General features: G+C 43.8%; 1 protein-coding gene across 3 annotated transcripts; it reads right to left on the minus strand.

The window, feature by feature from the left end:
• Positions 1–477: 477 nt before the first annotated feature.
• On the minus strand, positions 478–14,289 carry SMARCE1 (SWI/SNF related, matrix associated, actin dependent regulator of chromatin, subfamily e, member 1). 3 transcript variants are annotated; one of them, XM_003213099.4, is made up of 10 exons: positions 14,179–14,288; positions 13,655–13,698; positions 10,627–10,731; positions 8,641–8,721; positions 7,399–7,530; positions 5,727–5,898; positions 4,019–4,191; positions 3,435–3,536; positions 2,688–2,898; positions 478–1,905 (listed from the first exon to the last, which is right to left on the minus strand). In XM_003213099.4, exons 1-10 carry the CDS (start codon positions 14,183–14,185, stop codon positions 1,694–1,696), a joined length of 1,239 nt encoding a protein of 412 aa, XP_003213147.1. In that variant the 5' UTR covers positions 14,186–14,288; the 3' UTR covers positions 478–1,693. The 3 variants fall into 3 exon arrangements, with proteins under 3 accessions (XP_003213147.1, XP_010723007.1, XP_010723006.1); XM_010724705.3 differs by lacking the exon at positions 7,399–7,530 and having other exon boundaries at positions 14,179–14,289; XM_010724704.3 differs by lacking the exon at positions 10,627–10,731.
• Positions 14,290–14,475: the final 186 nt, after the last annotated feature.

Consider the following 14,475-nt stretch of genomic DNA (forward strand, 5'->3'; position numbering starts at 1 on the left):
AAGGAACGCACAGCAGTTAATGAGCAGTAATTGGGCCCAGGTATTAAGGATTAGGAGTGTAATTACATCGTATCACACGCTTTGTGAATACACGAACATCACAGCCCCGCGGGGTGGAAGTTCCACTTCATTTGGGGCGACAGAAACCCGACTGCTGATGGTTGGAAGGAGGCAGTTAAAAGCTCCCAGGCAAAAAGATCCCGATTTGTTACAGGTGTTTCACTGCAGGTATTGCTTCCTCCCCAGATTCCCCCATTCAGCAGCTCTTGAAGCCAACAGCTCTCACCAGTTCTGGTCACAGCATCTGAACAGCAGCCCGGATCAGCTCTGAGTTTTTGGTTTCGAGGTGCTGCTGCAGCGCAGCTTTCAGTACTGAATGTATGTCAGCAACGGATTCCACATTTTTGGTTCCCCTGGGCTTGACAGACAAAAGCCCTGCAAGCACAGCAGTGCCTTCAGACAAGAACCAGACCACTATCGGTTTAAAAAACAAGAATGTTGGATTTTATTCTTTTCAGACCATTAGGAAAAAAACCAAAGATTTAGAAAAACACCACCATCTCATATACCCACCATCCATCAAAACATACTGTTTACCGAGGCGTGTACAGCGTGTGCTCTCTTGTAGTTGGAAGCACAACTGGTTTGTGTCTGGTGCAGTTCTCTGCAGAGAGGGCTTCTGCTTACACAGACAAAACGGGGCATTTTCAGCAGTAGTTTTTATAGGGTTTTTTTGGAGGTTTTGGGAGGAGCGCTGCTGGTCACTGCGCTGTGTTCGTGACTGCAGTAACACACTGACACGTTCTCCTGCTCTGCACTGTGCCAGATCTTTGGCTGAGGTCCTGTTAGGATATCTAAGTAGCAAATAAAGAGTCAAATTGTGAAGAAAAGCAAAGGCTGCTATCACAGAAAAAATCCTTAAGATACAATGTCGCTTACTTCAGGACAACTGCACTCAGTCACTTGGGAACGCATCCCTGGATCTGCTGCTTGCAGAACAGCAAGTTTCCCTCTCTGCTGAAGGCAGCCCTATCCAAAGGGTGACAGAAATTATACAACAAAAGTCCAAATCTTGCAGCCTTCTTTAGGAGCCCGACTCATGAATGCTGAAAGCACTCTTTAAAACCAGGCAGCTGCAGTAGACATCACTGCTGCCAAGAACTGAAACAGCAGCAGGGACACATCCTAAGCTGCTGTGGGTTGGGTTTGTCAGCTCCAAGCTCTGTGCATGGCACTGCCTTCCTGGGTGCAGCTGTGACACCCCCTACACCAAGCAGGAGATGTGGGGGCTGAGGCAGCCCACCTCCATGTCAGGAGGAACGCAGAGGTGATGCACATCTCCACCTCCTCGGGCCACAAGAAAACAAGGGCTGCTGTTCACTGTGACAATTTAGTCAGAAAAAGGAAAATTTTGTTATTAAAAACAAAACTAGTACTATCGTTCTGGGGAAGAAATTCCAAACAATTATCTTGATACATATCATACCACTATGCTTAGATGTATTTTTTCTGTCTGTTTTAAGATTTCCTTTGCCCCTGAAATGCCCTTTAGGTTACTATGCTGATAACAGGTGCTACCAAACCCCAGTATCTTTGGGACAGGCACAGGCAATAAAGATACAAAAGCTGCTTAGCACATTTTGAAATCAAACCAGTACTTCATTAAGAGGACACACATGAAACAAGTCACTGTTTATTCTTTCTTCTCACTCTCCTCAGTGTTGGGATCTGCAGGAGGCTCTTCCACTGTCGCACTGTTGCTCTCTGAACCAGTGTTGCTGTCACTGGTTCCTTCTTCTGCAGTGCTGTCAGCCCCCTCTTGGCCACTCTCCTTATCATCAGGGGTAGATGTTCCTTCTTCACCGTTCTGCTGGTTTTCTGTGCTCTCCTCTGGGTGAGGCTCTTCTGCAATAAAATTCTTCTCAGTGTCATTTATATACCAATATATTTATTTAGGTAGTGCAGTTAGAACTTAGGAATGGAACTTGTAATAAATGAGAGCATTTCAGAGCAATTACTTGTTACTTGGCATGTGCAGTAAGAGGCACAGCTCTCAAAGCCCACTCGGTGCTCAGAACTGTGGTCCTGCCACACGGCACCCTGAAGGTCTCCTGCAGCTGCCTGAACTCAGGAGTGGGGCACAAGAAAGCAATGTGCCTCGTTAAGCTAGATGCAGCAGAACCCAAACAATCAGTCCACTCTCCCTTATGCTGTTCCAGCAATGACTCACTGAGACACGGCCACTGATTCTCATAAATACTGTCCCTGTCACTAAAGTCACTATATGGAACACAACAAAGCCTGCGGTCAGGTTGGAAAAGCAGCATGGGAAGAGCTGCAGTTCTAGCATCCTTACCAGATGGTGGCAGTGGGTCAAGGAAATGCACTCAGTTGCTCCCACCTAACCCAAGTCTAGAAGATGAAAGCATCCAGAAATCCTTTTTTCTCTCCTTACACAAAGTATTACATACTGTTTTTGTGATACTCTCTACCCTTTTAAAAAGGAACAACTTAACGAGGAAAACAAACACCTGTGACCAAGATAACTATTGTGAAATGTTCTTCTGGAGAAGCTTTTCTTCCAAACAGCACAAACCTGAGGCACCCCCCAGCCAAGCAGAGCCTCTTCAGAGTTACCTTAACATTGATCCCCTGGGGATCCTGCAGGTGGTTTGAGATGTGGTTACCTGTCTCCATTGGAGTGCTCTCCTCTTCTTTCTTCTCCTCCATTTTGTTAGCTGCCTGCTCTTCCTCAGCTGCTGTGTTATTCTGACTGCGCTCAGCTTGCTCAGCTGCTTCCTTTTCCCTTTCCTCCTGCCTCTTGCGAGCCTGTTCCTCAGCTTGAGCAATTTCAGCTGCAATTTTTTCCATATCCACTTCCACCTTCAAACTGCATAGCTGGCAATTAACAAAAAGTTCTTTTATTACTCCAGTTACATTGTGAAAGACAAAACATCAAGAAAACTCAATTAGCTCAGTATCCCTATGTGCAGCAATATCTGCACAATAACTATTGTGATCTGAATAAGTTTATATTAAAAGCTTCAGAAACTACAGAAGTAGCAACAAGTACATATAAAAAAAACCAACTAGGTAAGTGATCTAAATCTTGGCTCTGGATGCAGCCCAGGACACAGCCATACGTTCTCCAAAGTGGCTCCAGGCCTCTTTCCTTGAGCTGCCCCCTGGTGACCTCCAGGAGCCTGCAGGTGCTCACAGAGTGCAGTGCCTGAACGTAACCACTGCAGGACACCACAGGAGCACGGAATCACAGAAATGCTGTGTGCTTTCCAACTGCCACACACTTCACCAAACCAAGACACTGCAGTCATCTAATTACAAACAATGCAATACTGAGCTGAATGGAGGTGGGCAGAGTATCTGTACGAGCAGGTAACTAGTAGATTGCTCAAGGTGGAGAAGGAGACTCGTACCCTTTTGAGCTCGTTGTTAAAGGATTCTGTGCTTTCCAAGAATTTCCTCTTCTTCTCCTGGTGACGCTCTTCAATTTGCAGCAGTTCAGCTTCCAGTTTACGCTGGAAATGTAAGAAATGAAGATGCCTTACTTCTGAAGAAACTGACAACAATATTCAGTTCAACATTTAAATGCAGCCGTGTTTAAATCCTTACAGCAAAACGTTTTCCTTGATCCAATACCCAACATACATCAAGAAGTAAAAAAGTCTGAACAATAAATGGGTCTGTGCACTAAAGAGACTGCAGTCATAAGCAACTCAATCTATTAAACTGCACATTCACCCCCTCTGGAGAAAGGTGCTGTGTAATAACGAAGAGCTACGGGTTTGCTACTTAAGGTGTCCTAAAGAACAATATACAGCTTAATGTAACTCTCAGTAAGAAAGGTCACAGGGGATGAAATCTCACATCTTGGCACTCCTGAGAAAACTCAACGATTAGCAACTGGAGCAAACAGAGCACAGACACCCAACAAGAACAGTGTGGGGATGATCAAAGGATGCAGGACTTGGCACGCTGCCTTTCCAGCGTTTATCTTTACCTGGTGAACCATTAAAGACTGAACCTGGCGTTTAAGAACTTGCATTCTAGCTGTAGTGACAACGGAGCGGACGTCAGGAACCACACTTTCGCTCAGGATCTCACTGATGAGCCGATGGTTCCTCTGGAAGCGAGCTGTAGCTGTGTGCTTCATCGAAAACCCATCGTCGTAATCTGAAACGGGAGGTGGAGGCACAGCAGCTTCAATTCCCCAAAGTAAGCACCGGGGCTGATGAGACTGTACCAGTGTCACCACTAATCACAAACCAACCCAAACCTCACACTGCCTCCTCGTGTCATGAAGTTCATACTAAAATATCTGACTAAGGAACACCAGCTACTGAGGAGCAGAATGCCGTTCACCTCAGCACAGCTACGGCTGCAGTTCTGTACACAGCTCCCACACATGACTTTGGATTGACCTCGTTACTTATTGCGTGTTTTCCAAGTTTCCAGATTAAGATGAGCTATTAATGCACTGAATAAAAAAACATTTCTGATTAAGCGTGGTATCAGAACAACATTCACTGAGAAAGAAAAAAATGTAAAATACTAACAGAAGAGAGACTCCTCCTGACATCTGAAACTACAAAACTCTCTTCCTACATCTAGCAGCACTCAGAGCTTCTGGGCTGTAGAAGACAAGACTTGCCGTGCTGTGACTTCCTGCATTTGCCCAGAGAGCAGGTCAAGCCTTTATGAAAATAATGAAAATTGAAGCAGTCAGGTTCTCAATAGCAGAACTGCTCTCTGAGCCTCCAGAAACACAAGGTCTTTTTCCTCTTCTCACGATAGTCCTACAGTCCCTACGATCCTAGTGACACACGGGGCAGCACAGCAGCAATGTTCCTGCCTTTCGTCCCAAACATGAGCAGATCCAGCTTGGTGCTGGCACAGCTGACTCTGCCTGCATTAATTCTGGTCCATGTACTGCAGAACAGAAATTAAAGCCCCAGAATGTCAGCTGCTTGGAGCACTAAACGTGTTGACAGAAGTTCAGCAGTTACCTCACACGGGAAGGTGCTGTTGCCACAGGCTTTATCTCAGGGTGTAACTGAACAGATTTTTTCACCCTCAGGTTTCAACAAGTTCGTACTGGGTCATGAATTTAAAAGCAGACCTTAACTGCACAAATCTGAATTTTTCCTGCTGGGTGGGGTGCATTTCCTTGCAGTCAAATAAACTCTCAGCATTTTCTCATCAACTTGTCAATAGCGAGGATAAAACTGTTCTAAACAATCTCAAATGACATTTGGTGAATGTTTGAAGTTCAGGTGCTCCTAATCATACCAGAACTCAGCTTATCAGAGTGACGTGCTTCTGCTAATGAAGTGCAGGGTTGCACTCAAGCTGGATTAAAGGAAGCAGCTCATCTTTTGGTAATTCATTCGTTAAAGCCACTACAGAGTCTTAAGCAGACTGATTTCTTTTGAACGGCCCGCATTACTTCACACACAATTAAGGGCTGGAAGATTTATCACTGCCTTGTCACCTTAGGTTTTGGGAGCGAGACAAGGTCAGCTGTTAGCTATACGAAATAAAACAGAACCATGAGAATTAGTACTGAAGGTACTGAAATGAAAGGAAGTCACGCTCAGCACTGGGAAGGCTACACAGAAGTAAATTTCTCTATCTGGCAGGGGCTTATGCCACAGGCCCTGTGATGAGACTTTCTCCCTGCACATGCATACAGACTGCTTTCTGCTTACCATCTGGATCTTCTGCTGGCTGTATGCTCATGTAAGGTTCACCCTTCTCCATGCGTGACTGCCTTTGTCGGCTTTCTTCTTCTAACGCGGCCTCAGCACGACTTTTTGCATTGATGTAGGCAAGGTATGCAGGAGAGTTATGGTAGGCCTTCATGGACTCATTGTACTCAATCTGAAACGTGAGCAATATCGTTTGATTGCACCACTGGACAATTTCAGACCTGACACAATTAGGTGTAACTCAAAGCGCAGTTATACAGACATCTCTTCTGAACTATCTGACTGATACACAACCAGATTCCCTCAGCTTTAAGTTTTACAAATTACAACTTCTCCCACAGTCATTGAGCCAAACTGGCGTTGGGCTTTTAGGTGTGTTTTACTGCTCAGAGGTCTTAAGAACGCTTTATTTTTGTTGTTTGAAGTCAAACTTCAGAACGAGGCATTTAGCAAATGAACTCTGATAAAATAAAGGTGAGTTGACTTAAAATATTCTCAATAATTCTTTGGAGCTTTAACTACGTCTTTTATTTCGATTTCTTCTCTTTCTTTATTCCAGTTATGCCATGAGCCAGTTTCCAAATAACTTATGCCTTTGCGTTCTTTGATCCATCCCTGCACTGGGATGATACAGAGTGCTGCAGCCAGACTACTGGTAGCAGGACTGCATCACTGTTTTCACCTTCTCTGAAATATTTTCCCTTTGAATTTCTTTCTTTCACATCACTTTTAAAATTTGCCTAGTCTAGAATTTGTACAGAGATCTGAGGTATTTCCAATGAAAAATGAGATAATCTACAATCCTGGTAGCAATACCTAAGGGTGTCAGTTTCTTTATTACTAGGACTGGAAGCCTGTCTAGGCACTGGAAAAATACAAGCAAGATGGCCCCTGCCCCAAGGAGCTTACAATCTAAACACTGTTACCAGGTGAAAAAAAAAATAGAATTCCTTAATTTTGTTTCAACTAAGAGCAGCCAGCTTGGAAGTACTTCTCTACTGACTTGGAATAAGACAGCTCAGGTTTGGTCAGGCTGTGCACAAACCAGGTTTAACTACAAGGCAGCGGGTGGACAAGCTCCCCTTTGCAGTTTAGGATCACAGTAACAGTCTGTAAAAGTCCTCAACACTTACCAACCTAGAGACATGGCGTAGCTGTCATCTTTTGTCACGAAGATAAAAAACAGAAACACAAGAAAGCCCTAAAAAATGGTGTAATTTTTCTACTAAGAAACAAACCACTATGCCACAGCGTGGAGATACACCAGCATGGAAACCAAACCCTACGTGACTGGAAGTCTTTTATGAGCATGTCCATGCCTCAATAGCAGTAGTTGCAGATCACTAGTTTTGAAAGAGGATTTTGGTGTTGAGACAATCTTTTCAACACTGATGTTGTACAATTAAATCCATTCATTAAACAGTTAAAATCGGCACTCAATTATAAATACTTCATTTTGAACTAGGTCTAAAAACTGACCAGTCACAGCTGATGTACAGTTATTTAAAAAAAAAAATCTAAAAGATGTGTCAGGACATACTTCCATTAAGTTACATATAGGGGGTCTCGTGAAAGCCTCATACACCACTGCATGGGGAAGATGAATTTTTCTTCTCAGACCAGTTCCTAGAAGAATCAGCTGTAATAAACATCCCAGATTTCTTCCATTTACCTTTTCAGCTTCATATTCATTCAAATACTCTTGCTTCTCTTCATCAGTGAGATCTCGCCACATTCCTCCAATAATCTTGCCAATTTCCCATAACTTCAAATCAGGATTGGACGCCTTCACTTGGTCCCAGACCTTAACAGAAACAGCTGGAGCTTTACTAATGATATCTAAATACTTCCAAATTAAACATTTTATATTGTCATCTCAGTGTTCTTTCTGGAACCACCACGAAAAACAGGATTAAGTTAGGGATGAGCCTGGCTAAACTATCTCGGTTATTTTCTGGGGCAGGAAGTCAGTAGGAGGTCATCTACTGAAACGGGCAATTGCTGAAATGGCTTTGGTTTCATGAGAATATTGCCTTTAACCCTCTTAATTCTCTTCTCAAATGCACATCGCTGCATCTCTGGGAAAAAAAAGTGCTACTGAGTACACACATCCAGCAGTAGATTACGGTAAAGAGCACTGAGCTTTTCAGATCAGAATGCAACATTTCAAAATATTTTTCAGTCTTGCTGATCAATTTGAGTTCCAACAAGTTCTGACTCCACCAAAAAGGTTTCTAACTTTACAGGGAAAAAAAAAAACAAGGAGAGAGCTGCCAGTGTTATTTCTTGCTGCGCCACTTGACTTTTTTTTGTTGCTGGTTTTTTGGCCTAAGACAGATACGCTGGTAAGGATACTTAACCAGAAGTGGAAGAATTTCCTTCTGGCTCACCCGCTTCAGACGGGCTCACATGCCCTCCCCATGCCAATCAGATTTCAGACTCCACAAGGGTCTCTCTCCTATTTTCTGTCAAACAGTTCAGAGAATAGCGAAGTAACCGTTGCCACAGGCTAGGTTGGTGAAGGAGAACATGCAAAGTCCACTCATTGCTACTCTTCAGTCCAGCTACAGCACTGTACCAAGCCCAGTATACCGCAAGGAATATTTCCTTTACATAAAAAGTTCTCTCAGTAAGTCACAGGAAGTTCTGAATGTGGCAGGGTGGATCCTTGTCAGCGGACAGCAGTAGGAAATTATCATTTTAGAGACAACCTTTCCCCCCAGAAACTGGCAACCGTAACAACAGAACACTGCTGCTGTTATTCTGCAGGGCAATGCATCTGTACTTTACAATTCCCTTAAAAGAACGTGCAGGCTGTTAGGAGTAAAAGTTTAAAAGCTGAAACTAAAATAACAGCAACGAATTGTTAGCATGTGCAACGCTAACGTTTATTATTACTTGTTCCCATACCCACCTTCCGGCTGTACCTCATGTAGGGCATCAGGGGCTTGTCTGGGGGCTTTGGGGGCTTTGGAATGGTAATACCAGAGGAAGCCTATGGAAAAAAAATGAAGAAGTCCATTTGTTAATGTGCTCACTGGACAGTTTCCACACGCGCCAGCTTTGGGAAAGCATTTACTCTTGCGCAGTTGAAAAAACAAACATACCCCCACCCCGTTCCAAGAATGAAGCACCAGCCCCCCCCGGCCTGTGCACAGGTGCACAACTAGTCCTGTTAAACTGCTCGCTACGAAAAGCAAATCCCCCCTGCAACCGATCCATCAGTGTGCGTTATTTGCCTCCAAGCTGTAATTATCCACGACAGCCTCTGCACGTCTGTGTGCTCTCATCTTCCTTCCGGTCTGGGCAATGCTGAGCACCTTGTGCTAAGTAAGAAGACACAGAGGAGTGCTGCTGATGGAGAGCTGCTGCACGCCCTGCTCATCCTTTACAGGACACCTGGCAGCTTTGTTCCCCTCGCCACAACCTGACAGCCCGCCAGCTCCGCTCTGCAGGCACTCCCACAAGTGGGGAGTTACCACTGTGGGACCATTTCCATAAGAACAGAAAGCAGTTTTGAGCTTTTTCAGGATTGAGTAGATTAAACAAATATTTGAAATTGGCCATAAAGGCCAACGTTGTTTCAGCTTTCCAATTGTTCCTCTCCAAGTTTTTTTTTTTTTTGGCTGAACTTATGAAGTTCTATGAAACAATGCATACAGAACTGCGTATAGGTACAGATAATGTCCATGGATATATGCATTACCAAAATGTATACATAGATACACACACAGATGGATTTGAAAAACATTAACGGAAACTGTTTAATGCTTTTAAATTAACAGGAGTTCCAAGACACCATACATATATTGACATATGCATGGCAGAGAAAGCTGTATATGCTTATGACATACAGAAACAATGAGAGTTCTCAGAGCAACTTAACCTTGCTTAAGAAAATAAATATATGTTCAGACAGTACATCAGTCGAGTTCCAGCTTGTATGGGGAAGGCCTTTTCTGTAAGCATTTCAATAAGCCTGATGAACTCATGAAGTCTGAAAGGAGGTTTATAGAAGAGGCACGAGAAGAGGACTCCTCTCTTAAGGCACCATATGTGTTCCTTGACAAATCACTTCTTACACCACGTTCTAAACTGAGCAGATGTTCTGAAGTTAAGAAAGTCTCAAATGAAAAACTTTATTATGATAATTACAGGAACTTTTTTTTTAAAAAAATAGGGATTTACTCTATTTCTGTTGTGTTAGTTAAGAAAATTTTGTGCCTCCACTGCCTTTTTCCTGACTGCACCTGAAGCTCAGGACTTTGATCTGTATTTGAAGGAAGTTGTCACCTCTCACTTCACTTCACTTCCTCCATCAAAAATGAATTTAACGTCCATTTTCGATACACCCACAGAATACAGAATATCTGATTCTATTTTCTATCATTATATTTCTGTTGAAACAACTGTTTCTGAACTAGGGACTTCACACAATTAAACCAGACTAGGACTGGAAAGAAAAACAAAGGCTCACACTTCTTGCACAGCTCAATAGTGTGATGCAATTACTGTCAACGATCCCCGGTCTGCAAAGCATTCCTCCTTATTTCTGTGCCACTCAAAGCCAATAAATTTGCAGTTCCCTCCCCCCAGGGCTCGGTACCTGCAGAACAGACCTTCCCTACACGTGCAGCGGTCACTGAAGACCACAGAGTGTCTCCTCCGAGTTCTGCATCATGCAATTCCCACACTTTTCCCCCTCTTGAACAGAAGCCCATTTGCTTGTGAAGGGTTTCAAAGTGAAGGGGAAGGGGTAGGGATGGAGAGTGAAAATCAGAAGTAATCTTTCGTTCCTAGAAAACGAGGCAGCAGCCAAGATTCAGAAGAACCTAACACTAAAGCCATTTCTGGGCAGTGCCTGTTGTTTGCTGGATGATGTAATAGTTGATTCTCCTACCGTGACCCGGCTGTTGGTGCCCGGGTTCCCTCCCAGCCTGTAGTTGTTGTAGGCCAGATGGCTGTATGGATTGTATCCCACAAACCCTGGTGTGCTGGGCATTTGCTGATGGAAACAAATGAGACAAAAACACGAATGAGAAATGAGATCAAACGAGGAAAACACATAAATGAAAATGAACTGCAATATGGCATGCAAAAGCAATCAGAATTTAAACAAGCAAATGAGGTGTAGCAGTTGATATCTTCTCAACACACAGAATTTAGTCCAGTATAAAGCTATCAAGGAAACAGGATTCTTTAGCAGCTGTTTCACTACAAATTTCTGTCCAAAGTTAGTGCTTTTACTTCTGCTAATTGCGCCACAAGTATTCCATCAGTCCTGATCATACTTCCAACGTTTAAGCCACCAAGAAATTCAAGAGGAGTCTCATATCCAAACTTAGAAGGCAAAGTAGCACACAGTATAGGGGCAAAAATTCCCCAAGTCAACATTTACTACAACAGTGAAAACCTCTGCCTCCTCCTTTTCCCATCCTTTTGACTTCTAATGAACACGATGTTGCCAACGAACAGGGTAAAAAAATAAATCAGTCTCTCAAAGCACCATCTGTGCACCAATACCAGGAGCAGAAGACTTTACTGGTGGTTTGCAGAATCGAAACACTTTGGAGAACTGTAAGGATTAGAAAAACCAAGAGAGGACGATGCGTGGAGACGCCGCTCTGTGCGGAGGCTGCAGACTGACGGAGCTGAAGAAGTGCTGCAATGCAATCTGCAGGTTAGAAACCACAAATCTTAGGCCACGACTGAATCAGAGACGTTTCAGCAGTTAATCAAACACATCTTCATCCGTTCCTGTAGGTGGATCAATTTGTTCTCACCTCCTGTAACACTGAGAAAATCTAATTCCTGTGCACACAGATGGTGGGTAAGCAGGGACTGTAATCAAACATCTGAAGGTTCACTGTCACCCCTTTCTCTTGTGAATCTCACTCCCGCACTTCAACTACACTCTTTTCTTTATCCAGAATTCAAATGGTGTTGGAAATAAAGCAGACAAGGCATGGAGTGGTGATGGAGTGCTGCTCCCATCCAGGGCACCAGCAGCACCACGCCAGGTTCACACACTGCCTGCACTTCTCACACTTGAGTGTCACTTTAGTAAGTTTAGTAAGGTCCATTTCAGCATCCTTTAAGGCGCTGTGCTCGCTGTACCCGCTCTACATTACAGCTACAAAAGCCCTATGACTGAGTTCAAGGATCCAAGGTGTGACAGATGCAAACACAGAACAAACAGAACCTGTAAGCTAAACTATATTGACTCGCAGGGTTTTCAGCTATATGTGCACATGCTGTAGTTGGTTTATTTCTGAACAAATAATACAAAAGTATCCTTTAAAAACCAGCCTTTGTATGTTCCATTGCCAAACCTAAGCTCAATTGCAGTAGCTGACCTTGACTCAGTTTTTATGCCTCTGATGATGACATTTGCTGTGTAATATGATGCTATTTTACTACATGACAGCATTACTATAACATCTCCATTAAAATCAGAGGACAGCAAACCTCCGTTGCAGAGAAAGAAATCAGCAGGAGTGCTGCAAGGTGACCACCCTGCATTAACACCACCTGTTACTTCAGATGCAATACTGCGGTCAGTGAGAGCTGGTGACACTCTGCTGAGCTCAGGATCCGGCCCAGGAGGGGTAAACAAGGTGTTCCTCTGCAGCTCTTACAGAGCACTGACTATCTCAAGGACTGCAAGTGATTTAAGTTAATACAAAAGGTGTTGGAAAGACAGGCAATGCACATCACTGTTAGCAAAAGTGAACCTGGCTTTGCGTACAGTGCTGATGAATTTGCAGCTTGACTAAAAGATGCACGGCCTCTGTATCCATCCTGCAGCAGTGCCTGTGCCCACAGAACCACAGGCACAGCTCCTGATGCAGGGATTCACTTGTAAGGATGCCATCACGTTCCTCCTAACAGCACAAGTCTACTAAGTTGTGTCCAAATGAAAACTGAACAAACTACGCAAAACACAATGATCTCTTTCTTTCTCCTTTTTTAAGCTTAACTCGTACTTTACACATTGCAATCACTTTCGGGCCTCTTCTGATGTGAAGCACAGCACGGTGAAGTGAAAGCACTGCATTTCACCTGACTGCATCTGCACTTTCCATCCCAGATGTGGAGAGCAGGGATGACAGCTCTTGGGTAACAGATTTCAAAAGAATTCCACTATAGCATCTTTACTCATTCCTTTGTTCCACACATCAATACTTTCCCCCACGAATGCACTGCTTCCAAAACAAGAGCTGCGTTTGCTTTCAGGTGCTTTTCCAACCACAGCACGAGTACTTCAGGATGCTTTTATACATGCACGAGTACAACTGGACATCATTCCCATGTTTTCCTAATCAGCATTCCATACCATCTTACTATAAATTAGGATATTTATCATGCAGTGGACCCCAAAATATCAGTATTTTTATGAAATCTGAGTAAAATTACCATCAGTGAGTGTTTCCTTTTTCTGACCAAATACAACAGACAACTGCATTCCACTGAAAATGGGTCAGAAGCACAAAAATGCATCCTGTTTTTGCTCATTATTTGTGTACAAATTGAGCACCGAGTCTGAGAATTAAGTGTATCAACTTGTCCCTAACTATTCCAGTACTCCATTGCAAATGCTGCAAATACCATTTTAGAGCAACAGGCAGCACTGTCTGCATGAGTTTGATGGCCACTTAGGTGAGTAATTCCAGTGACTGTTGATAAAAAAAGGCCAGATGCTGCAGATGCTTAATTTAAGATGAAACCAGTTTATTCAACTTCTTTTTCACGAACTGTTTTGAAATTGAGATGACTTCAAACCACGCGTATCATATTAACAACGAAATACAACAAGTGTGTTTTTCCAACATAGGAAGGTGCTGCATCTCCGCCGTTATGGCTCTAGTAAGTCACTAACAGCTCTGCTACCAGGGATCTGTGTTAATGAGAAAAAGCACTGTACTTACGGTTGCAGGAGCTGGGGTAGGAGGTGGAGCATAAGATGGCCTTTCTGTTAAAATATAAATGTAAGCAAAGAAAATCCTTGAAAATTTGAATGAGTTCTTTAAAAGGCATCCTCTGTGGCAAACATTTTAATAAGATCATACAGCAAAGGACAGAAGAAACGTAAAAAAAAAAAAACCCCACATCATTGCTACATCTCTGGTCTTTTATTTCAGCAGATTAAGGAATACGAGATGAGGGAAAGGAACAAAGCAAGGCTTAGCAGAAGCTGTGACAGTCAGATCTGCCATGAGACCAAACACTTGGACTGCAGCAGTGCCTGAGACCTCCAGGCGGGTGTCAGAAACAGCTGCGTGCAGAGCCAAGCTGCAGGGAGAGCCAACAGCACAGCAGTCAGACAGCACGGAGCACTGTGGACACAGCACTGTGCAGCACTGCTGCTCTGTGTACAAGGACTACGGGCACTGCCTCAGAGCCTGCTGAACCAGATCTGTCATTCCAAAGGAAGAAAAGTCTGAAAACTTACTTGACATTTTGATAGGCAAATTTTCAGCCACCTGACATTATATTTGTGTTCCTGAAAGACAAAAGAACACCACCCCATTAAGCATTACGCCTTTACCTTCCCCAGCCTGCGATGCTTCGACCACCCGTCATTCATTACAATAACCAAAAGCTCGCCAGTTCCGAAAACAAAAGGCTTTCTGGAAACAAAGGCGCTCTCTGCCATAGCGGCCGCACTTCCCACGGGTTCAATTAAAGGGCCGCGCCACGAAACGCGCGGCTGTGCGGCGCTCACGTTCGGGACTTCGCGTGCGCGCCC

Source organism: Meleagris gallopavo, chromosome 29 (assembly GCF_000146605.3).
Source record: "Meleagris gallopavo isolate NT-WF06-2002-E0010 breed Aviagen turkey brand Nicholas breeding stock chromosome 29, Turkey_5.1, whole genome shotgun sequence".
In the NCBI taxonomy this organism is placed as follows: Eukaryota; Metazoa; Chordata; class Aves; order Galliformes; family Phasianidae; genus Meleagris; species Meleagris gallopavo.